The sequence below is a fragment of the Aspergillus chevalieri genome, chromosome 4 (assembly GCF_016861735.1).
Source record: "Aspergillus chevalieri M1 DNA, chromosome 4, nearly complete sequence".
Classification (NCBI taxonomy): Eukaryota; Fungi; Ascomycota; class Eurotiomycetes; order Eurotiales; family Aspergillaceae; genus Aspergillus; species Aspergillus chevalieri.
The window spans coordinates 875,086-897,664 of NC_057365.1; the positions used below are offsets into that span (position 1 = coordinate 875,086).

The 22,579-nt window shown below is 48.0% G+C and overlaps 4 protein-coding genes across 4 annotated transcripts; all 4 read right to left on the reverse strand.

The window, feature by feature from the left end:
• Positions 1–884: 884 nt before the first annotated feature.
• On the reverse strand, positions 885–2,596 carry ACHE_40304A (uncharacterized protein; the record flags this gene model as incomplete). Its single annotated transcript, XM_043278488.1, has 2 exons — positions 885–2,239; positions 2,293–2,596. The coding sequence occupies 2 exons, from the start codon at positions 2,594–2,596 to the stop codon at positions 885–887; spliced, it is 1,659 nt and encodes a 552-aa protein (XP_043136262.1).
• A 7,845-nt stretch (positions 2,597–10,441) lies between these two features.
• ACHE_40305A (uncharacterized protein) lies at positions 10,442–11,896 on the reverse strand (the record flags this gene model as incomplete). Its single annotated transcript, XM_043278489.1, has 2 exons — positions 10,442–11,553; positions 11,638–11,896. The coding sequence occupies 2 exons, from the start codon at positions 11,894–11,896 to the stop codon at positions 10,442–10,444; spliced, it is 1,371 nt and encodes a 456-aa protein (XP_043136263.1).
• Positions 11,897–14,598: 2,702 nt separating this feature from the next.
• ACHE_40306A (uncharacterized protein) lies at positions 14,599–15,114 on the reverse strand (the record flags this gene model as incomplete). Its single annotated transcript, XM_043278490.1, has 3 exons — positions 14,599–14,655; positions 14,703–14,782; positions 14,829–15,114. The coding sequence occupies 3 exons, from the start codon at positions 15,112–15,114 to the stop codon at positions 14,599–14,601; spliced, it is 423 nt and encodes a 140-aa protein (XP_043136264.1).
• A 4,825-nt stretch (positions 15,115–19,939) lies between these two features.
• On the reverse strand, positions 19,940–20,764 carry ACHE_40307A (cell wall mannoprotein 1 family protein; the record flags this gene model as incomplete). The annotated part of the gene is made up of 1 exon (XM_043278491.1): positions 19,940–20,764. The coding sequence occupies one exon, from the start codon at positions 20,762–20,764 to the stop codon at positions 19,940–19,942; it is 825 nt and encodes a 274-aa protein (XP_043136265.1).
• Between the last annotated feature and the right edge of the window lie 1,815 nt (positions 20,765–22,579).

Genomic DNA, 22,579 nt, shown 5'->3' on the forward strand with positions numbered 1-22,579 from the left:
TGTCAAGTGACTTTCAAATGCGGGGAATCTTATCAGTCTGCTTCTGAGTTGTTCTGATACTGCAAGTGCACTTCGGATGGCGTCCCGTTTGTCGGGTTGGGGTTCCGGGGTTGTATTGCATATGTGCATATCTGCAAATGGCTGGTCGAGTGTACCTACCATTTCTGGTATTCTAGTTCTTATGGTTTTTTGTATCGGTGGCCTTGAATATTTGGTGTTGTGAACGGAGTTTATGTGTGATGCCTGTGCGGATATATATATTTCATGGATGCCGATTAGGGCTCGCCGCTACTATAGGTATACACGAGCATCAACACAGCCACCCCTCCCCAGAATATCACTGATTTTCGAAAGCAAATCACCATAGAAGAAACCTGAGACACCGATAGATAGCCATAAAACGTGCAAAAGACCACAATTCATGCATCCAAATATTCGGAACGCAACCCGATCGGGAATTTGAACCCGCGGTTCAACTCAATTGAATCCCCCAACACAATGCATTAATGGTCTGCATTTATGATACCATAACCACGGAACCAAGAGAGAGAGAGAGATGTATATATATATGTTTGACAATGCGGCAAAAAATATATATAAGCAGAAACGAATGCAAAAAATAATAGAAGCAAAAAACCCAAAAACAAAAAAGAAACGGCCCGAGCCGCGGATCGAACGCGGGACCTCTCGCAGATATGCTTGGGTTAAATCCCTAAGCGAGAATCATACCACTAGACCACCCGGGCTGTTGTATGATATCCCTGCCAAATGATACATATCTCAAACCAAAGATACCGCGCACAAGGCAGGATAATTAAACGACACAGACTCGACTTTGGACCGTACCCCTATAATCTATCTGACTCTTATACTAGCCGATACAATTATTCCCACCACGAACTTGGAAACATCGGTCCCTCCTGCGGCGATGGCTTAGGGGTCTCGGCCTCAGCAGTGGAAGACGTACCCGTCGCTTCCGCAGTGCGCGACACAGTCTTCATAGTTGTCGGAGTCGCGCTGCTGGCAGTCTGTCCAACCGGCGAAGCACTTCCCGAAGCGGTACCAGCGGTCGTCTGCGCAGTGCTACCAGCACCAAGACTCATACAAGCGAAGCTCATCTTCTTGGTGGTGCTCGAGCCCGTTCCCAAATAAGTATCCACGGGCGAAGATAAATCCCACTCCATACTCACATATGGCCAGCAGATCCGGCCATCGTTCATAGTCACCATGTCGCCCGCGACATACACATCGGTGGATTTAAGTGCGTCGCCCACCTTCTCACCATCCGAGTTGACCTGCTGGAAAAATGACCCGGCGAATTGTCCCCGACAGCCCATGGCGATGTAGTCGCAGATCGGATCCGAGATCTCCTCCCAGGTGACGAGAGCGTTGTTAGGTCCGAATGTGGCAGCATGTGCATTTGAACGGTCGTTTCCACTTCCCGAGGTGATCCAGTTCACTTGGCTGTCTCCATCTTCGGCTCCGACTTCCGAGCTCGCCTGCGCGCCGACCTTGGTGTACTTGTCCGAGAAGAGCGAGATAGCGACGTTGCGATTGTTCGTGCGATTTACGGAATGCGTGTATCCGCCGCCCATCCAGGTGTTCTCGCTTAGATCGACAGCGCCGCGCGAGACCCAGGAGAAGATGTATCGGGACGAATCCGCGAACCGGGCGAAAGCGCTGTAGCTACCGGACATGCCGCCCATGGGCTCACCAGATGCGCCATTTGTGGTATTCTCGTTGGAAATCTTGATGCCCGTGTTGTCCATACCCTGCGTCTTGGTGTTGAGCCAGATAGCACCCTGGTCTTCGGCGCAGATACTCGCGAACGGGGCCTCGTCTGCGGCTTCAAAAGCGATACCCGTGTTATGGCTGCATCCCCACACGCTGCTGGCACCGGGAATGTCCAACAGTGTGCCATTATTAGCGACATACTCGATGCTGTCTCCGTAGTGACCCGAGGCGTCTCCGGAGTAATCAGTGACGACGAAGTAGGCACCGTAGTAACCGGCTCCTTCGGAATAAGCCAAATCGCCGTTCATGTCAGGCGATGCTGCTAATCCTTCAGACTCGTGGACGCCCGGACCACCGAGCCAGGTTTTCCAGGATTGCTTGCCATCGGTATACCGGTACAACACGGGGACCGGAGTCCCACTAGCCGGTGCATTGGACGTTCCTGTGGGCATTTCCTCGTTGACCAGCAGCGCGAAACCGTCATTGTGAGCGACGAGACCGCCGGCTTTTATCACGATTAGTAAATGCTCACCAGCATACCCAGAATAGTGCACTTACCCTCCTTCCCACCACTAACAGTAACAGACGTCCCAGTCGCCTCAAAAGTAGCAGGGTCCAGCTGCTGCACATGAACATCCGTCTCACTACTATCCAGATACGCGAGATAAGCCGACTTCCCATCCGGAGAGACGGCAAACGGAGTACGGCGGTGGTGAGGATAATTCGTCCAGTACGCCGCTTTGACCGGATTAAAAGAGTTTTCCAGAGTCAAAACATCAACATGTTTCTTAAGATTAGAGTCCGTCAAGGACGCGGTACTCCACACAGCAGAGAGAACCAAAAGAGCGAATGGAAGTAACATGGTCGGAAGTGAAAGAAAGACTTGTGGTATGGTAGTAAGTGCAAGGAAAGGATCGACTAGATGGGTTGACAACAATGCATTTATACCAAGCTCCGAGCCAGTACCAAGTCTAGGGAGTTACTGTATAAGTAGATAGTGCGTTTCACATAACTAGCCACTATATCCGGATTAATCGTGTTTCAGGTAGATTTGCCGTGCACAACCGGCACTAGCTAGCACTTTATTAGCTAGGGCTAGCCAAGACCATCATGACACTTGTGTTGGACCCCTTATAATCCGAGTGAACCGGTGGTTATGTTGCATGACAATGCACGCTGACAGCCCCCGAGTAAGGGATTGTTTTACCTTCCCCACAACAGCCAAGATTCTGGAATCTGGACATGACTATCTTGCGGATCTTTCCGATTCACCAGTCTAGTGGTAATAATAAGTGTATGTCCGAATGGTCGACGCTGGGGTAAAGGAAAGATGTCGAGACTGCCCGGGAGAATGTCAGTGACAAGCTGCTCGTCCATCTGCACGTACTCCATTATGCACCAGGCCTTCTCGTTCGGCTCAAATAAGGGGACTCGTTGTGATAGGGAAGTTTTCAGTTGAGTATGAGCGAGTAAGCTAGCTGCCATTCGATCCAACTATATCACCATTGAAGCCGTGTACATTACAATGAAAATTGCAGCATATGTACCTTTCTAGCTAAAATATCCAGTACATACGACCATAGAGTGTGGAAAACAGGGCTTCCCGTCCGCTCAGCCGTACTTAAGCCACATGTCAAGTGCGGCAAACCGTCATTTTTGCCCTTTTCCCGTTGCTGCTCTAAGGGTGATGCCTGGGTGAGCACTAGTTGGGTGCAAGTGATTGGGGTGATGCCTTTAGAGTCGAGGGTGGGCGTTGGGGTGATGGGTGGGTGAGCATGGCCTTGCGAAACCAAACAGTATTCTAAGAGAATATCTGGCATAAATGGGCTGTTGTTTCCCTCGAGCATCACTTTTTTCTTCTTCATTTTTCTGCCTTGTGTCTTTCTAGAGACAGTTCTGACGCTATTCATCTTTTCTGTCGGAGTTGCGGCTTAGTCAGGGTTGAAAGTAGTTAGTTAACGTTAGTTACGTATCAAGCGTATATGGTTAAGGTCTCTTATTTCTGCAAATGAAGCTATCTAGGATCCTATATGAGACCGTAGCTACCTAACAGAGTATTCTAAGCGAATGTGCGGTTTTAACAGCAATAACTAAGGGCAAAGGAATGAATAAGCTGCTTGCGCCATATGATATCAGTGAGGCATCAATCAAGCATCAGTTGGTATTGTTCGGTAAGGAACCTCTATATTCCGACATTTTCGATCATGTCACATGATCATGGTCATATGACCTCAGAAGATTGTGTGAAACGAATAAATTCCGAGTCGGGGAAGTCGGGGAGTCGATTATCCGGACTGCACGAGGCTCTATAGGAAGAGGAAATTTGAATTACACAGAAGGTGACATTGATCTCTATAGACACCGCGATAGCGGAATGAGTGCTTGACTATCTAAATATGCGTGCGCGCCGGCCTATACATAAGAATCGGGGGCATTGCTCAGCACGAGCTTACTAACACCTCAGTACGAGTCCCGGAAAAAACTCGGTACGAGTCTTGATTTCTGAGTTTTTCCGTGAATTTAAGACTCGTACCGAGCATATGCCAAGCTTATAGTCAACAAATGATATTTCTACATCTCAGAATCCTCTCCACATAGATTTATATCATTTGCTTGTTACATTTCAGCTTAGTCTAAACATAAAAGGGAATAGCACATGAGATATTCTGTAAAAATACAAGAAATATTACTTAGTGTATATGGCCTAAGACGCGTCGCGTCTACAACTAATCTTTAATGAGTTGAGTTCCGGTTAAATCTATATTGAATACCTGTCAAGTCAATACACATCGAGTAATAATGTCAAGCCAAGCTGAAATCGTATCATGTCTTTCAAACTTTTTCAATGATATTGAGCAGGTATTTCTTTTTCCCCGTCTTATTCTATATGTTGGAGCTATTCTAACTATAACTGGTTTCTAGGATGAAGAAGTAGAAGTCGCTCAGGATGAGTTCAATGATGCTGACACTGATGTCAGTGACATTGCTTCAGATATCTCAGTTACAGCTCAGGACATGCCAGATTTTGATGAAAACAATACATCAAATGAACACAGATCAATTGAAGCGTGGATTGAATCTAATGCTGGAATTCCATTGTCGATGGGCTTGATCGACGTAGTGTATGCCATATATCTGAATTCAGCATATGCTAATCAGATGCAGAGTGAGATCACAGATAATGGTATTGTTGTGTCTGGGAAGCGAGGCAACAGGGTCCTAGTGGATGAAATTCGTGAGCACTTCATGATTCCAGAATATCCTGAAACAAAGACTTCACACGAGGAAAGAACCCCAGTTGGTATTCTTCATTTTATTCATGTCTCAAACCCTATCCCACAGGAAGTGCCCACTCCTGAAGATATCTATTTATTTATTTATTTATTTAATCAAGTTTATTGTCCATACCGAGCCCTAGAGCTATGACAGAGCATGCTTCATGGACTCGAGGCTAGTAGTTATTCTACAATCTGTTGTCCCTATGAGTTCCTGAGGCAACGCCCCCTTCTATAATCTTTCCGATCCTTTTCCTCGCCCCAGACCGCCTGTATGCGTAGGGCTTTCGAGCGTGGTGCTCTCCTTGTGTTTCGAGCAGGATGGGTGCGGCCTAGGCTGATTTCAGCTTAGGCTACCCTCCCTGCTATCCTTCTCCTGTTCGAATTGCCTTCTCCTGTTCGAATTGCCTTCTCCTGTTCGAATTGCCTTCTCCAATGCTTCCAATCCCCATTCATCATCTCTTCGGGCCTTTTCCATCATTCGCTGTAGGTGTGCTTGGGGTAGAGCTATGCTGGTGCTGGCCAAGAATTGTAGCAGTGCCTTGGTAGCTCTGGGCTCTCCCAAAAGTCGTCCTTGCGGGTGCTCTTCCGCAGCAGTGGGTCTCATAATCCCCTCCAGCTTCAGGTCCCTGTAGAGCTTGTTTCGTTGGTGTCGCCATTTTCGGCACTCAAAGAGAAGATGGTGTATTGTCTCCCTTGTTAGGCCACAATCTTTGCAGGTTGCATCTTCTTGGACTTGGATCTGATATAGATATGCTCCAATAGCTGCATGTCCTGACTTCAGCTGAAAATACCGGCTCGCTAGGTGTTTCGGAGCTGCTGCAGCTGCAGGGTCAAGCCGCCATTTCCTCTGTGGCCTGTATGTTCGTTGACCTTGTTGGGATCGTTGTCCAAGCTCCTTAGTGAGCCATCTTTGCCTTTGTGTTGTAATGGCTTCTGTTCGGGCTCTACCAGTGAAAGCCAGAGAGATCTCTCTTAGGCCTTTTCCTGGAGGCTTATTGGCCGCCTGCTTTGCTGCCTGGTCGGCTCTCTCATTCCCTTCTATTCCTGCATGTCCCGGAACCCATTGTATAGTGGGTTGACGACCTTGAGTGTGTAGTCTCTTGGCTATAGCATGTGCTTGGATTGCTAATGCTTGGCCTGGTCCTGACTGGGTGTGTTGCAGCCTTGCAATGGCTGCTTGAGAGTCCAGCAGGATGGTGACTGGTCTTTGACCTCCCATTTTATCTGCTAACTGGAGTGCTTGAACAACTCCAAGAAGCTCTGCATCGAAGACCTCATATCCCTTGCCCAATGGGAATCCCCGGGTCTTCCAGGATCCTGGTTCTTGCCATGCTAGTCCTGCTCCGCACTTGCCATTCTCCAATCTTGATCCGTCTGACCAGATCGCTAGTCCAGGAGAGAGAGATTGCACTGCTGCTAGGGCCTCTGGACCTGGTAGTACCTCTATTTGGCCTGGGAACTGGTTACTGGTTGACTGTGTTGTGCTCTCAAAGCCTCCGGATGGGTCCACTGGTAGGATATTGGCTAGTTGTCGAGCAAGGTGTTGTCCCAGGGACCATGGGCCTCGGTTGTTCCTCTCAGCCCATTGTCGGTTCCCTGGGGTCTGTTCCCCGGGCTGGGTGTGCTGATCCCCTTCCCGGAAGCTCACCGGGAGGATCTCCTTAGCTGGGTGGTTCTCTGGTAAGCTGAGCAGCCGGGTAGTGTATTTCAATTGTCGGGCCTCCAATACGGCTTCTGCTGGTGCCAAGCCCGCTTCATGAACTAGTGGTCCTATTGGAGTGGATTTCAACATGCCGGTAATTGCGTGGGCCTGTCGATTGATCATGAGCTGTATACCCACTAGCCGTTCCTTCTGACCCTGCCACCAGAGCTCTGCTCCATACAGGGCTACTGATTGCACTGCTGCTACTTGGACCTGGCGAGCTAGTCCTGGGGCGAGTCCATGACTTTGGCATAGGTGTTGTACTCTGTTTTCTGCAGCCCGTGCCTTGCGCATACAGGTCTGATAGTGAGCCTTGAGATTCAGCCCAGAATCAAGCCAGACACCAAGCCATCGTGTTGCCTCCAGATTGAAGGGCACACAGTGGCTGTCTACTTCCACTTGTGCTCGTTGAATCTGGTCTTTTAGTTCCCAGCCCCGTTTACGAGTGAGTAGGACTGCTTCTGTTTTCCCTGCATCAAACTGGACCACATTATCATGCCCCCATTCAATGGCCACCTTGGCTGCTTTTTGCAGTTTGTCACAGGCTTCTTTGACAGAGTGTCCTGAGGCAAGCAGACCTATGCCATCTGCAAATGAGAGACATTGGATACCATTCACTCTCCTCTCAATTGCATCAAATACACCGCTGAGGTAGATAATGAAAAGAATTGGCGACACTGGCGAGCCCTGTGGCACTCCTGAGTTAATTGGGTGTGCTGGGCACTGTGTGTTGTCGATCTGTAGCTGTACCCATCTGTCGGTCAAGAAGGACTGTACCCATCGGATCAGATCCCCATCTAGGTTGAATTCGATCAGTCGGGCTATCAGTCGGCTTGGGTTCACATGGTTGAATGCTCCCTTTACATCAAGGAATAGTGCACCCACAAGTTGCTGGAGTTTCCAGGCTTCATGGGTATTCTGTATCAAACATGCCACCGCGTCAATTGCACTCCGTTGCTTGCGACTTCCCATCTGTCCTGGGTGTAGGACCCCCATAGTCTCACAGTGGCGGGCAATTGCATCTGCCGCTATCTTCTTGACTACCTTCCCTAGGCAGTTCAGTAAGCTAATCACCCGGTAGGCCTTCACAGCTGTGTAGTCTGGCTTATTGGGTTTCCTTAACAGAATACCCTTTGCTACCTTCCATACTGGTGGATGTAGACCCAACCGGAAGCATTGTCGGGCCAGAGCAACAATCCTGGGGCTGTCCCATTCCCATAAGAGCCGGAGAGCCCGGAAGTTTAGTCGGTCAATTCCTGGGGCTTTCTGAACTGCCTGGTGAAACAAAGCACATTTAACTATTTCTTCATCCACCTGGCCATGCCAGGACCCTTGCGGGATCTCAATTTCCTGGGTATCCCCTGGTGCCTGGGGGAAGGCTGTCTCACGAATCAGGGTCTCCTTCTCGTCGATGGAGCTGGCAAGTTGACCCTGGGGCCCATGTAGCGTTGGGGTCGTTGCCATAGTCCTGGGCTTGGTGTAGTTCAGAGCCCACCAGCATCTAGCAGTATCCCCTAGGCCTGGCTGATCTGTTGCCCCTTCCAGGAAGGTTTCCCAGCAGGTGCGTTTCGCTCGTCGGATGGCTCGATAGTAGTTATTCCGGACCTCTCTCAATTCCGTTGTAGAGATCTCTTGACCCTGCCATGCCCGTCTTGCCTGACTGTAGGTCCTACGGGCCTCTTTAATCTCCATCCCCCACCAGCGCTTTGATATTGGAGTCACCCGTAGCTGTTTTGCATGTCGATCTAATACTGCTGTAAGGGCCTCCTGGATCCATATGGCTTCCCCAGCTAGGTCTTCTGATGAGCAAGAGTTCCCCAAACAGGGTCTAGATTCTGTTCTCACTTGCCAATCCCCCTTGGCTTCCTCCAGGGCTTGTGGGTTGGCTTGAAGCGTCTGGATCTGCCACCCTGTTATGTCCTGTGAGGGCATTGTGGGTATTCGCTCCAGAGAGGTCCATTCCATGGCTATCAGTTCATGATCTGAACCAGTTGGGTGTTCTTGGTCAATCACCCACGTTTCCAGAGGCCCCATACTAACTGTGGTTAGAGCCAAGTCGATAATTGAGATCCCTGGAGTTCTTTTCGGTCGAGTGGAAACTCCTAGCTCATTGTTGATGTAGAGACCTGCTTCGTCTATCAAGTTCTCTAGCGGTCTGGCGTTCACACGGGCTCTTGCTAGAGGGTTCCATAGTGGGCTATGGGCGTTGAAATCTCCCACAAGCAGGCATCTTCCCTCAAGGACTTGGTCCCATTGCACATCCTCTAGTGCTCTTCTCTGTCTCTCATTCCCCCCATGCCAACAATGGCTGATTCCTAACCAATTGTCATAGCAGTTGATTATCCTGGTTCTTCGTGCTTTTTCTCAGGCCCGATTTAACTCCCATACATCCATTACCATGAGGTATGGGTGATCAAGGAGATCTGTTCAGGCCTCCACAATCATTTCATTCAATATGTCCCGCCGGATTGCTACTGCCACTCGCCGGTCTTGAAGAGATCCTGCTTCTGGCCAATATATCTGATATCCTCCATGTCGGAACTCCATATCAATATATGGTTCCTGTAGGCATGCTAGTCCCACCCCTAGCTCCAGTCCTGCCTCCAAAGCTGCAACAGTGACTGCATAAGTCTTGCAGCAATTATGTTGGAGTAGTCGCATTAGTGGGCCATTGACTGCCCTGGGGTGTCAGTGCCCCTCATCTCAGTGTCCTCTTGGCCTGTTGTCAAGCTAGGCCCCAGATATCGCTGGGTCTGGGGGCTGTTAGGAGCTGAGCTGCTCCGTGGTCGTGATTGGTGCTGGTCTCGGTTGACCACACTGAAAGTGAATCCTGGTGAGCTCAGAATAGCTGGTGTTACAGAACCCAACGTATCAGCCTCACGTGATGGTATGGGGTCAAGACAGAATCATTGGATATCAGTTCATGAGAGAATGGCGCAGGAAGGGGATAATCAGCGACCATATCACGTGACTGTATACCGTCCTGACTACTTGGAAAAGTATACCGCTGAGTATATGAAGTACGACGCGCTGATTGGCTATACTCTGGATATACCTCTTGAAGGTAGAAGGATGGTATATGGAGGAAAGATATATAAGGACGTTCATTCATGTACTTAGCTTAGCTCTTCGCGATCAATTCAAGTCTTACAGCATTGGTTACTTTCTAGTTACTGACTCGTCCGCACTAAACCAACAACCCAGTATACGTACTCGGTTGGCCTTGTTTCTCTATTCGTTACCTTTATCGTTTCTACTTGTTGACTATCTTACGGAGCCTGGAGGGGGCGATATACCCATCAACGCATACGATATACCGAACCGGACCCGGAGGGGCATTGAGCATACGATTACTTGGAGACACTTAAGGTAAGTGTCCAGTCTCGAAATACAACTAACTAGAACCCTAGGTACGATACGAGAGAAGCCAGGTTGTGACAGCTGGTTCCACACTGGTCATTTGCTGAGGTCTCTCAGCCAGTTGGGATATGTCCTTAGACTCCACAATTCTCTTTCTTAGTTCCTTCCTCACTGCTCGCTTGGCTGGGCAATTCCCTACTGTTGCGGGGTGTGGGCCTCCACAGGTGCCACATTTGGCCGGGATGTGTTTACAGGCGGTTCCTGGTTTGGCTGGGCAGTCTACCACCCGGCAGACATGTTCAGTGCCCTCATGGGGCCCCGCGCATATAAAGCAGCACGGTGGGTGGTCACCACAGGCCTTGAAGCTTCAGTGGCCTAGCTGGCAGCACCTGGGGCAGACTGTATCCACTCCTGTTTCCCAGTATTGCTCCGTCTTATATCGGGACCCCCCAAAGCGAATGCTGTTGATAAGAAGCCTTCGAGCCTCTAGTGAGCCAACTGTAATAACAATAGTTGAGCACTTTTGGTTGCTGGTGTGTAGCTCTTTTGAGCTCCGGAGCCATGTTGGGTTCCTCTTCAGCTGGTATTCAGTCCCCAGCTCAATCTCTTCACGGGCCAGAGCCAGGCCACAGGTGAGATAACGTTTAATTGGGACCCCATGGACCTTGACACGGTACCATTGCTCAGGTAGCTCGACCGATATCACTGCTGGATCCGCCTGCCAAGCTGCAGTGACCAATAGGTCTTTATAGTCAGGTAGGAGCATAGAGCCTAGGGTACCTTTCTCCAAAAGGATTGTGATCACTCCAGTGTTGGTATATCCTGCGTCCACTACCCGGATGAATGCTGGGAAGTGTGCCTTTGCTACTGCTCGGTTGATGGCCAGAATGATATCCTCTCTCTCTGATCTTGGGGCAGCCTTGCCTCCCTCCCGGCGAAATAGGAATCTCCGTGCCTCTTTGGGGGTGTCTTTGGCTGGCTTAAGCTTGATTGGATCAGGCTGGCTAACTGCAGCAACTGCTTGGATTTGCCGGTTCTTCTGCTTCTTTTTGGTGACCTCCTGCCATTCCTGCCCTCCAGGTCTAGTGGAAAGCAGCGTAGCTAGGTCTGCAAATGTGGGTTGTTGCCTTGACTTTTGGCTTGTTGCTTCCCTTATCTTGGGGACCTTGCTGCTATTGTGTTGGTTCATTTGGCTTGATTGGGCATTGGTTGTTGTTGGTGTGTCTTGCTTCATTGGTTTGATTCGTTGGATAGTGTTCTGGGCTTCTGTGAGCTCTGTGCGAAGCTTGCTAACTTCCAGTTCCAGCTTTGTGACCCGCTCTAGATAGAGTCCTTCATGAACCTGCTGTTCTGCTCTCCAGTTGGACAGCTCCTCTGCTAGGTGTGCCTGTACCTGTTCCTGGACCATTTGAAACATTTCTTGTTGGTTCTGGGCTGCTTCCAAAGCACCCACCAACACCTGGGCGTGTTTGCTCACATCTAGTAAAGAGGTTTGATGCTTTGGCCTTCCAATCAATGTCTTTTGTAGACTCTTTCATTGCCTGATTCCGCTTCTGGCCTCACTGGCCCAGCTGGGGGCCCGGCTGGGGGCCCTGCTGGATCCTCTGGTTTGCCAGTGTTCCTGGCCCTCATTTTCATCCATGCTTGCACTCTCCATGCTACCTTCATTGAATTCAGGTTGCATCATGTTTCCAGATCGCCAACGGATTGGCGTTGGGGTGACTGGCATATCTTCTGTTTCCGCGAACTGGGAGGCCACGTTGTCCACTCCGGGGGGTGACGCGTGCGATATACCACCACCACAGAGTTCCTGTGCCTCCATGGTGGTTTATAGGTGCCTAGAGGCCCCTATCGGTCAAATGACGCGTGAAAAAGACGTGTTTTCCTTGGGTGCTGATTTTGGTGTTCCCGCCGGGATTTCTCATCGAGGGTCCAAATTAATTATTGAAAAATGCCATAGTTATCGTATAAAGTCAATAGCTTCCTTTTGCAATATTTTATAGATGGTAAGTGAGAAAGAGAGATAGACTGTATGATAGCCGTAGCTACTGATATTGTAAAAAAAAAAATGTAATGGAAAAATGAAAGAGAATGGGACGATGATAGACTAATATTACTATGTAAACAGTTTCTGATTGCTTGCTGAGTACTTGCTAATCAGTTTGCTGCTGTTCCCCGATTTGAATCCGCTGCCTCATAAGTTCCAGCTCTAATTGCTCATTTTGAAGCTGTTTTAGGCGAACCTATTCTTCTTTCATTTTGACTTCTGCTTCCAGGCCTCGTGATTCTAATTCTTGCCGGCGTTGTTCAATTGTCAGTATGTTTGCTGAAGCTACTTGGCGAAGATTCCGTGATGAGGTTGTAGAACTAAGTAGTTGTTGACTAGCCAGTAACCGCTGGAAAAGCACTTAATTGTAAAAGAATACTTACTCATTATCAGCAACTTGAGAAGAGGAACTTCTTGAATTTTCATGCAATATTTCAAGATTTTGGCTGCAAGCTTGACTCTCTGATTTAGCTGTTGAAGATAATCGCTGACGTTTACGGCTTCTTCCTATATTTTTGATTGAGTTAAGTACTTGTAAGCTGCTTAAGAAGTACCTGTAGTAACTTACTTTCCCGACTCATATGTCGCAGATAGTTTGCCTCCATTGTAGAAGCTCGATATGAATGATGAATATTGAACTGCTGAAAATTATGATATTGAAGAATATCATCTTTGTCAAATTTTGCAGAACTAAGATAGTTAGTGTTGTATCAAGCAGTTGATGAGTGGCTGGTAAGTACATTATTATTATTATTATTATTGTTCATACACGCATTTGTCAGACTGGAGGTCATACACCCACATGTGGTCCAACCATGGTGGTCAGGTCTGGAATCCTATGTGGCGGAAACTCGGGAAGCAGCCCTAGCAGCTCATCAGAATGCCCTACACAGCGGCGCTGACATTGTTGCCTACACAGATGGCAGTTTAACAGAACAGAGAGTTGGAGCAGCGGTAGTTCCACCCCTGGGGCACCAGGCAGTTTGAATTGGCTCCCCAGCTACCCACACTGTATATGCAGCGGAATTGCAAGGCATAGAGATGGCTCTCACCCAAATATGCAACACATTTGGATTGATATCACAACATCCCCATCAGGCTTATGCAGCAATCATCTTTACAGAAAATCAGGCGGTAATTCAAGCATGTTCAGCCCCAGGAAGGTGCTCTGGTCAATATATCCTGAATAAAATCACACAGACCACATCTCAGCTACAGGAATGCGGCTGGAATATACAACTGTATTGGCTCCCTGGCCATGAAGGCATCTGTGGCAATGAGTGTGTTGATGCTCTTGCAAAAGAAGCTGCTAATTCTCTGGCACCCAATGGTTTGGAGGAGCTCACTCTCAAAGCTAGCATTCGAAGAACCCTCCGCATAGAAGCAGCAAATGCATGGAAGACTGAATGGGCTGCCTCCACCCATGGGAGCTCCCTCCGTCGTCTATGGAAAGAACCTTCAAAAGCACCAATGCAACTATACCAGGGCCTACGGAGAGCCGCCACATCAGTCCTCATTCAAATGCAAACAGGGAAGATTGCGCTGGCTAGTTATCTTGGTACCTTTAACGCTATGGAATCGACTGAATGCTCTTGTGTACGTGGCCTTCAAGATATACGCCACGTTCTCCCGCACTGTACAAACCAGGCAGGACCCCGGATGCGCCATATTACACAGGGATCAAGGCGGGAGCTGGATTACCGGGCCTACCTGACTCAGCCGGACTTGGTGCCGAAAGCAGTGCGATTCATGCTTGAGACGCCTCCTAGGCCAGTTTCAGACCCTACCAACCACATACCGAGTCACAACAACGGACTTGAGGCAACCGGCAGCATAGCGCAGCCGAGGTTACGCGCTTGCAGAAGTAGGGAAGGAAACGAGATAGTATCCAACAAGCCCATGGATCTTCGTGGCCATGGGAACAGCAGCATGAAAACCAGCAGCACTGGATATACAACGTGTGGAATAACATACCAGGATGTGTGTAGGAAAGCGACGATGTACATAGCGATAACCACTACGGCGGCTTACCCGGCTGCCCCGCAGGACCTGCCGCCACTCGGCCTATAGGGCTGACAGATGCGTGTATGAACAATAATAATAATAAATAATAATAATAATAATGAGAGGACCATCTGAAATGGTACACACTGCATGTATTAGTAAAAAAGCTATTATGTCTATGTCATATGCTATGCATATGAGAGCTTGAAAGTTATAATGACCTCGTGGATGGAGTGGCAGTTCTGAAATCAACCATTCAATCACGTCACATGAAATAGGTAGGGCTGAACCATGGAGCATTAGACAAGCATAGAATGAGTAGATGGTATTTCTTTTCATTTCTTTATTTTTTCTCTTCCTCTCACCAAGTTATCACACAGTACTCGAATGCCAACAGATATCTCTTTTCTATTGCTCGAGTCTTTCACAACCAGAAAGTTCCATGTTGATACCACTATAAAGCCATGGACTGATTACAGAAGATCCTGCAAGACAACACAAGGAAGCGCGACATTGACCAGACCACCCTCCTGTTGTTGTTAGCGCTTTTCATAGCTGGAATACGAGGGAGGCATACGGCTTTGGCGTTGGAATCATCACAGCAAGCAATGTTTTGCTTGCACTGGTCACTAAGAATATCATCGAGACCGAGAAGAGCTACAAAGTTAACACTCACGTCCGCATATTCAAAGCACGAACTCACCCGTAACACTCAGCTCATTGCACTGGTCAAAAACACCAAGTCCCTCACTGCCCTTACCACCAAGAAGGCCGTTTAGGATACCACCAGATAGCAAACCCTTGTTCTGATTATAACTGTCTCCAGACTCAATCTTCTTGTTGCAGCAGGAAACCTTGGCCTGGCTGCCACACTTGTTCTGGGCTTGTTTGAGGGTCACCTGGCCAGCATCCTTCGGGCAAGACTCGCCGGGAGTGCTGGGAACGGCGAGAGCCGTGGCCAAGAAGGTAGTGATAGCAAGGAACTTCATATTGAATCGATCGAGATTATGAAATAGAGTATCCAGAAAATTGTAGAATGAAGCAAAGAGAGAAAGAAGAGTGTTGAAGATGTCTGATGAAGAAATTAAATGAACGGATCGAAGCCTCCTTTTATACCTCGACTGGGAGCATCAATTAAGGTCTCCATGACAGTGACCTGTAGATAGCGGTACTTTTGAAAAAAAAAAAAGTGATGCTGAGCTGTCCACAAATTCTTTGTTCTTCAAGGTTGATGCAATGATGTGGACCAACAACTCCGTGATCTCGGAGTGTCTGCAGGTTCGATTCAATATCACATTCCCAGGGAAACATAAGTTGCCAATAGTTAACAAATCCGCCTATAGATGGAGCAAAGAAAAAGTTCGGAAAAAAACATGATTGATTGCATTTGTGATCAAGTTCATCACTTCGGGAGCTGTTGTTGAATCCTATCAGCAAAAATGGAATGAATCGGGTAAATATGCAGGAGCATGGCTTCGCTTTCTCTCGAAATTGGATTTTATTTTAGGATGTGAATGTGTTCATTTTGGATTTACATTGGCAGCAGTACGATTCATTATACTGTCAAGGGATAAGATTGGTCCTGGAATTTTTTTTCCAATAGGGGAAATATCGTTTCTTCGTTGAATGGGTATCCTTCAGAGCTCGCAAGACCATCCAGGACGATCGATCTATTGTCTACGGCTACCTAATTTGTCTTGATTAGGTATATCAGTCACGAAATCCGATTCGAGCAGAGAAAAAGAAAGAAAAACAAGATTCTCTAATTATAGATTTCCCTCACATACTACAATATGCCGCAATTCATACCCCATTCCATTACTCTAGCAAAACTTGTCCGCATTTCATCTGTCCTCCAAGTGCCATATGTTACTACTGCTGTGAAGCAACCGCTTCACTTTGTCTCCTCAGCATGTCGGACAACGACCGATGCTAGATCCGATCGTTCCGTAGCCATCTCCACATCTAGGTTGGCGAGACCCGAGTTTGCTGCAGGTTGCTGTCTAGGGATATACGTAATAGTTGGACCAGCATGAGAAAGGCAATACGAACGAAATTTCTCGCAATACAATGGGACATAGTCTTCGCTGAGTATATTGCCACTGGACTGCTCTGCAGGCAATCAGAGCCTCCTTCTGAGAGTCCCCAGTGACTGTGAGTGACTGCAAAAAGGTGAGTAAACATAAACATGAACATCTACAAGTTATGAAAAGTTATGGCAGTTGATTCTCTGACAGAGCTTCAGCATTATGGGCACACATTCCATTGCATGCCAAGGCTGGTTGGAAGCCCTGTGTGGCAATGTTATTTATGAGAAAAGCAGCTTATGCTACTAATAATGAATATGAAGATCCAATATATGGATCTCTCCAAAAATAACATTACTGATCTTACTCTATCAGGAAATTGTGAGCATCCATCGCGAACCCAGAATGTCATTCGGAGATCGGATGATATCCACTGACAGTGAAAATGGACAAGCTGGACTACAAAGGTACTTTTGCAATTGCCCACTCTCTTATGTGGCAATTCAGCTGGCGCATCTAGACCGTACAGCTACGCACTAAGATGGGCGGATGGCTCTCCGTCCTATGAGATGGAAGGGTCGACACGAAGTATTCCAGGCCCTCATGGGTAACTGGATGACATTGCTTGATTTGTAATAGCTGTGGCGGCTGTGAACTGTGGGTACAGTAACCATGCAGCGTGAAAATTGCAATATACCAGGTGCATGAAATGACAGACATAATTGATGACCCTGATGACCATGAGTACCATTATCAAGGACTCACTCTTGAGTGACGGACTCAGGATCTTCCAAGCAACTGCCTTATTAGAAGTGGCGAGAATACGAAGCATGAGAAAGAAAGGGAGAAGAAGATCTTGACATGTTGATATCTTACCCATGGCAAGACACATCATAGTCCCAGGATCTCTCCATGTTCAATGGTTTTCATGTGCTCCATGGCATCCTCAAATAACATAGCATAATTATTAACGCAAACCAAAAGCGAGCAGGCTAATTTCTATCGCCAGATTTTTTTTTTTAACCAGTAGCAGCCCGATGTCCAGGATGATAAGGCGCGCCAAAGTCAACCGCCCACACTGATACAGCAGGAAGGTGAATCTGGCATATGTAAAATGCAAAGACCTTCTTTCTTATCCGATTACCTTCTCTCAGCAACCCGATGCCTGTACAGAGACTTAGTTTGTTGTTGAACCAGAATCAGTAGCATTGACTTTGGACTCGCAATGGGTCACAGAATAGGAATTCCCTGCAAGAAGAGAGGACTATGGATCCCGTAACAATGCAATGATAAAAGGTGACAACTAATGGGGAGAAAAGTAGGAAATGTGATGTTTGTATCATGTCTGTAACCTAGTCCGCAAGCGAGCTGCGCACCTCCCAACCGAAGCCAGAAATAGGAGTCTTTATCGCCATAAAATTGTATATCTACTGAGTTTCCACGCGCCATCGTGGGTCAGAAGTACTATTTCGCGAGTATATACTACTGGCTAGCCCCAGATCGGTCGATCCACTTACCTCGTCTAGTTTTCTATTGTAAGATTGATCTGCATTGACAGCCACCGAATTTTAACCTTCAAGGAAACTTACCTGTCGCCACCTACAGAAAAGTACATGTGGAGATGGCTTAGTGACGAAATATGTCTAAGGACTTTGTGTCTATGGTCAGAATGAGATAAGAAATATCTTGACCCTGTACAAATACTACAGAGCAAATATCTCCACTCAACGATTGTACAAATTTCAGCCAATTTATACGGCAATACTGACTGACACATACAGAGTACGCACTTCAATTATATCATTGCTAGAATATAATGTATAGATCACTTTGCAAAAGCCTTTTTAATTCTAGCATAGACATTATCACCTCTTCGCTGCAGTATAGACAATGTACGCCAAATGATGCACCAATTGGATTATTTATGCGGGTACTTCTCCCCTGTGTTTTATACACACTGTTGGTGATGCACAATCCAAAGTTATGCTCTCACTAAATGAAGGGATATCCAGCGCCCGTACTCTGTACGAGTGAGGACCCTGTCTCTGGTAATTTTAGGGTGTATTTTCAGATATCTTTCATGACCTGATGCACGAATCTCTCGGGCTTGATTGGGTCTAGTGGAATTTCCCAATCGAATTAGCGGCTGGCGATTGGGAGAGGGGGGACCCATTTTTAGGACCAATATACACATATCTATGAGATCTGCGGCGAGATCTTTGTACCTGAGCTTGAAATGAAATCTAGAAAATGCGGTTTATGTGATTGTAGAGCGTCTGCTAACTTTGAATATTAATCCTGGTAACAAAGCCGTGACATCGGTCATTTCTTCTAGGTAAGCAAATTCTTGAAATTTGTGGTCGAATAATGAAATAACAAACCTTGTGTCGGATGCTGGCCTGTAGTAAAGAAGTAGTATCATCAGATCAACAGCTATTTTGTAGGTGTCCTAGAGAAGGCACACTTCACACAGCCCTGAGAAGCGCTCCCTCAAAGGTATAACTCTGGCCGTCACTTCCCCGACATTGTGCCAGTAGATGGACTCGGACATATTTTGAAGAGAGTTATTCATATAGCCAAACTGGATATTCATTTTCACAAGTCAAATATACGGAAAGTTTTACCGGGGGGCACTAGATACTATGATCATCACGGATCTTGGGATCAGCCTTTTGCATTGACAAGCCATGTATTAATTCAATCAAGGTGAGTCTGACAGCGCTTGTCCTCTGTTGGCTCAAGGGGAATATCAACAGAATAGGACCCATAGTATTGAGGAATAGCAAAGCCTTCGAAGTCTGAAAGGGCCGCATAGGCTGCTTTCTCGTACGTATCGCCTTTATCAGCGGCCAGGAATGGGTTGATATAAAAATGATTATCAATGTACATAGGACCGTACAGCTTAGCCACCACACGCTGACCCTGTGACAGGACTTTGACCCATGGACTGGCTGTAAGAACCTCAACCGAAACAACCTGAGCATGATGACAATTACCAATGGTATAGGTTCATAGATTTGCAATTCAAGGCTGGATGAATTATATAATCCAGACAGTGGAGGGTATTGAAGGCATCCTTGGGGGGGGGGGGGGCATTGTAGGAAGAAAGACAGGGTACAAGGTTACCACTAGGCCATGTGCCAGACCTATGTTTCTACCGATATGGGATATGGACGAGTTGGAGAAGAGGTCTTGCGCCTGGCTCTATCGCCCGCACTACCAGAATAGACGGACTTTTGGACCCCAATATGTCTGTGAAGTCTATAGACCAGCAGACGGGGTGTACGAAGAAGTATGCAAAAGGCAGAACGATAGATGGAAGATGATAGATTGAGTAGGGAACTAGAATATAGGAGGGCGACATGGCTGTAACTAGAGCTCATTGCATAAAAAAAGCATTTATCTAGAACGTTCCGTATAGTTGCAAGAAGAGCAGGCATTTTGTCTGAGTACAAACGGCGCCTCAACATGGTAATCTTAGCCATCCCAGAAACACGCGCCATGATTGGAAAGGTTCAATACCGTTTCATGAAATCTTTCCTGAAAGCTGATCTAATTGCCTTCCTAATTGCATGTCTTTCACAACGCTGGTTCCTGGCAAAGGAGTCGCCGTTTCCAGAAAGTAATCTGACTATCGTATTGTCATTCTTATACGTACAATCGGTTCCAGTCCGGACTGGAACATTTAAAACTAATATAGATAAATAGAAACACATATCCACTTCAATACATAGACCTCATGTATTGCACGGTACACCGTCACATAGATATCTCACATTAAGTGCACTTAGAAAGCCATAACCATAGCAGCAATAGCCAGAGCACCAACAGGACCACTCATCTTGTTAACGGAAGCAGCACCAGTGAACTGAGGCGCAATGCTGCTCGAAGCGGCAACGCTGCTGCTAGCAGACGAAGTAGCAGGAGCCTTAAACAGCGAAGACGAAGTAGGCTTAACAGCCCGCGAAGAAACAGGTGCCGTGCTCGAGGAAGTCTCAGCAGGAGTAGGAGCAGTGCTCACAGGCGCCTTGGCAACCTTGTTAGCAGAGTTCGACTTGGCGACATCCTGGAAGTCCTCGACACCCTTCTGAATAGCATCCGAGATACCAGAGGCAAGGGAGTGCGCGATATCATGCAGGTTGTCAGGGACCTTGGAGACGATCGCGTCGGAAAGCTTGAGAGCAGCGGCCTTCTGCTTCTGCAGATCGTTGTAGGTCAGCGAGCCCTTGCCCGCGGCGACGATCTGCTGCTTCTTGCCGTTGAGATCGGAGATGGTGGACTGGATCTTGTCCTTGAGGTCGGAGACGGGCTGCTGGAGGCCCAGGGCGTCCATGCTGCTCAACTCATCGCCGCCGTTGACCTTGGTGGTGCCGGCGTTGATGGTGTCGACGAGGGAGTCCGAGGCGGACTCGACGGGCTGCGTGTCGCCGCCGTTGTAGTTGTTGATGGCGGTGTGCAGGGTGCCGACCTTGTCGCTGATGCCGGACAGGACGCCGGTGATGGAGGCGAGGTCGCGCTCGACGCGGGTTGGGCTGCGGGCCTCAAGGGTGGGGGTGGCCAGGACGTTGGCCGAAAGGGCCAGGGTGGTTAGGAGGGAGGGAGAGAACTTCATTTTGATGAGTTTCGTTGAACGAGAGAAGAGTTAAGTTGAATAGATTGAAGTGGATTATGCTGATGTACAGTAACTCGACGAGAATACGGCACTATTTGTATACCGGCAGGACCCTGTCTTAAATGAAGTGCCAGAAATTCGCCATCTTCAAAATCGGGTGTTGCATCAAATTCCAGCCAGCATTTGGGCGATCCCCCAGACGCCCTGGCCAGACCAAAAACGAGAGCCTAGCTAAAATTGGCATCATCGCTTTATACTGAATGCTGCCGAATATTGAATAACCTGTTTTGCAGCCGTATGAAGCAATGGTGGTCACAGCTGGCCATGGAATTTCCCGATTCGGCAGCAGTGAAGCCAAAGAGACTCAATTTTGGGCATTTCTGGTATGCACCGTTTGGCTGCAAAATTGGCCAAATAGCGTTTGCGTTTCATAAACAGACAGAGTTTACTCTGAAATAAGGCTGAGGCAATAAATCGGCCGTTCTTGTGCATCGTGCCCCTGGTGCCGTTAAAATGGCGAACTTAAGAGATTGAGCCGCTGAAGGACCGTCCAAGGAGCATTTTTGGGTTGCCCTATGGCAATTGTAATCCTTATGTGGACGTGATGAGTAGGAATTCTCCGTAGGAGGCGAATTGAGTCGTTGGCTCAATAATGCGCCGTCCGTATTTTGGGATGTTTCACCTTATTTGCCATTATGAGTAGTTATATAAACTAGGCATGACACCCCAGCGACTTTCTTAAGAGCTTTTCAACTGTTAGTTTCGTTCAATACAGTTGCTATTCTATATCATGTCCATACCATGTACTCCATACAACCCCGTACGATACTCCTGATTCAAGATCTAAGGTTATCTCTCGGATCTCCCGGACAGACGCATAACCTTTATTCCGGCATCCGCTAACTGAAGAATCTAAAATGAACACTTGGTGCAAAACACCCGAGGGCTCTTATTGTCATCGACATCTTTTCTTCACTTACGTAGACTGCTCTGGGGGATTTGAAACCCGGGATTCCCGAAGTGGATTCGATGGAGTCAAAATTTCCCTTTTGGGATGACGGAAATTCCGACGCCTTTTTTATATCTGTAGACCTCTCTTCCTTGACTGACCGCAACTACAGAGTACAATTGTCTTCGATCGCAACAAAATGCGCCCATTCTTCCTTTTGGCCGCCGCCGGCCTCGCCTCGTGCCTGTCTGTGGACGACCTCTACCTCGAAAACGCGCCCTCTTCTCCCCGCCCATACATAATCCCTCACTATGCCGATTCGCATTCTGTCTATGTCGGCAGCCAGGTCTACCGCTTCGCCGTGACCGGTCCGTCGTCCGACTATGCATTCACGCTGATGAGCACGAATGCTCCCGCTAGCGGGTCGCTGGGTGTACTCCCGCACATCCACCAGGCGCATTATGAGAACTTCTTCAACTTCAAGGGGCGGTTCCAGCTGTGGGCGCAGAAGGGTGATGCCGAGCAGCAGGGGAGGCTGTTGACGCAGGGTGACTATGGCTCGGTGCCGAGGAATACCACGCATACGTTCCAGATTCTGGACCCGGATACGGAGATGGTTGGCGTCGTTGTGCCGGGTGGATTTGAGTACAACTCCCATTTCCCATCATTATAGAATGCGCAAAATAGCTAACGAGGATAGGGATCTTTTCTACACCCTCGGCCAGAATTTCACCTCCTCCACAAACACCCCCTACACCCCCGCTGCCGTCAACGAGTCCTCCCCCAACGCCAACGTCATCTCCAGCCTCCAGCAATTCGACGTCTACGCGAAACTCGACTTCAATCCCCGCCGCGATTTCACCAAT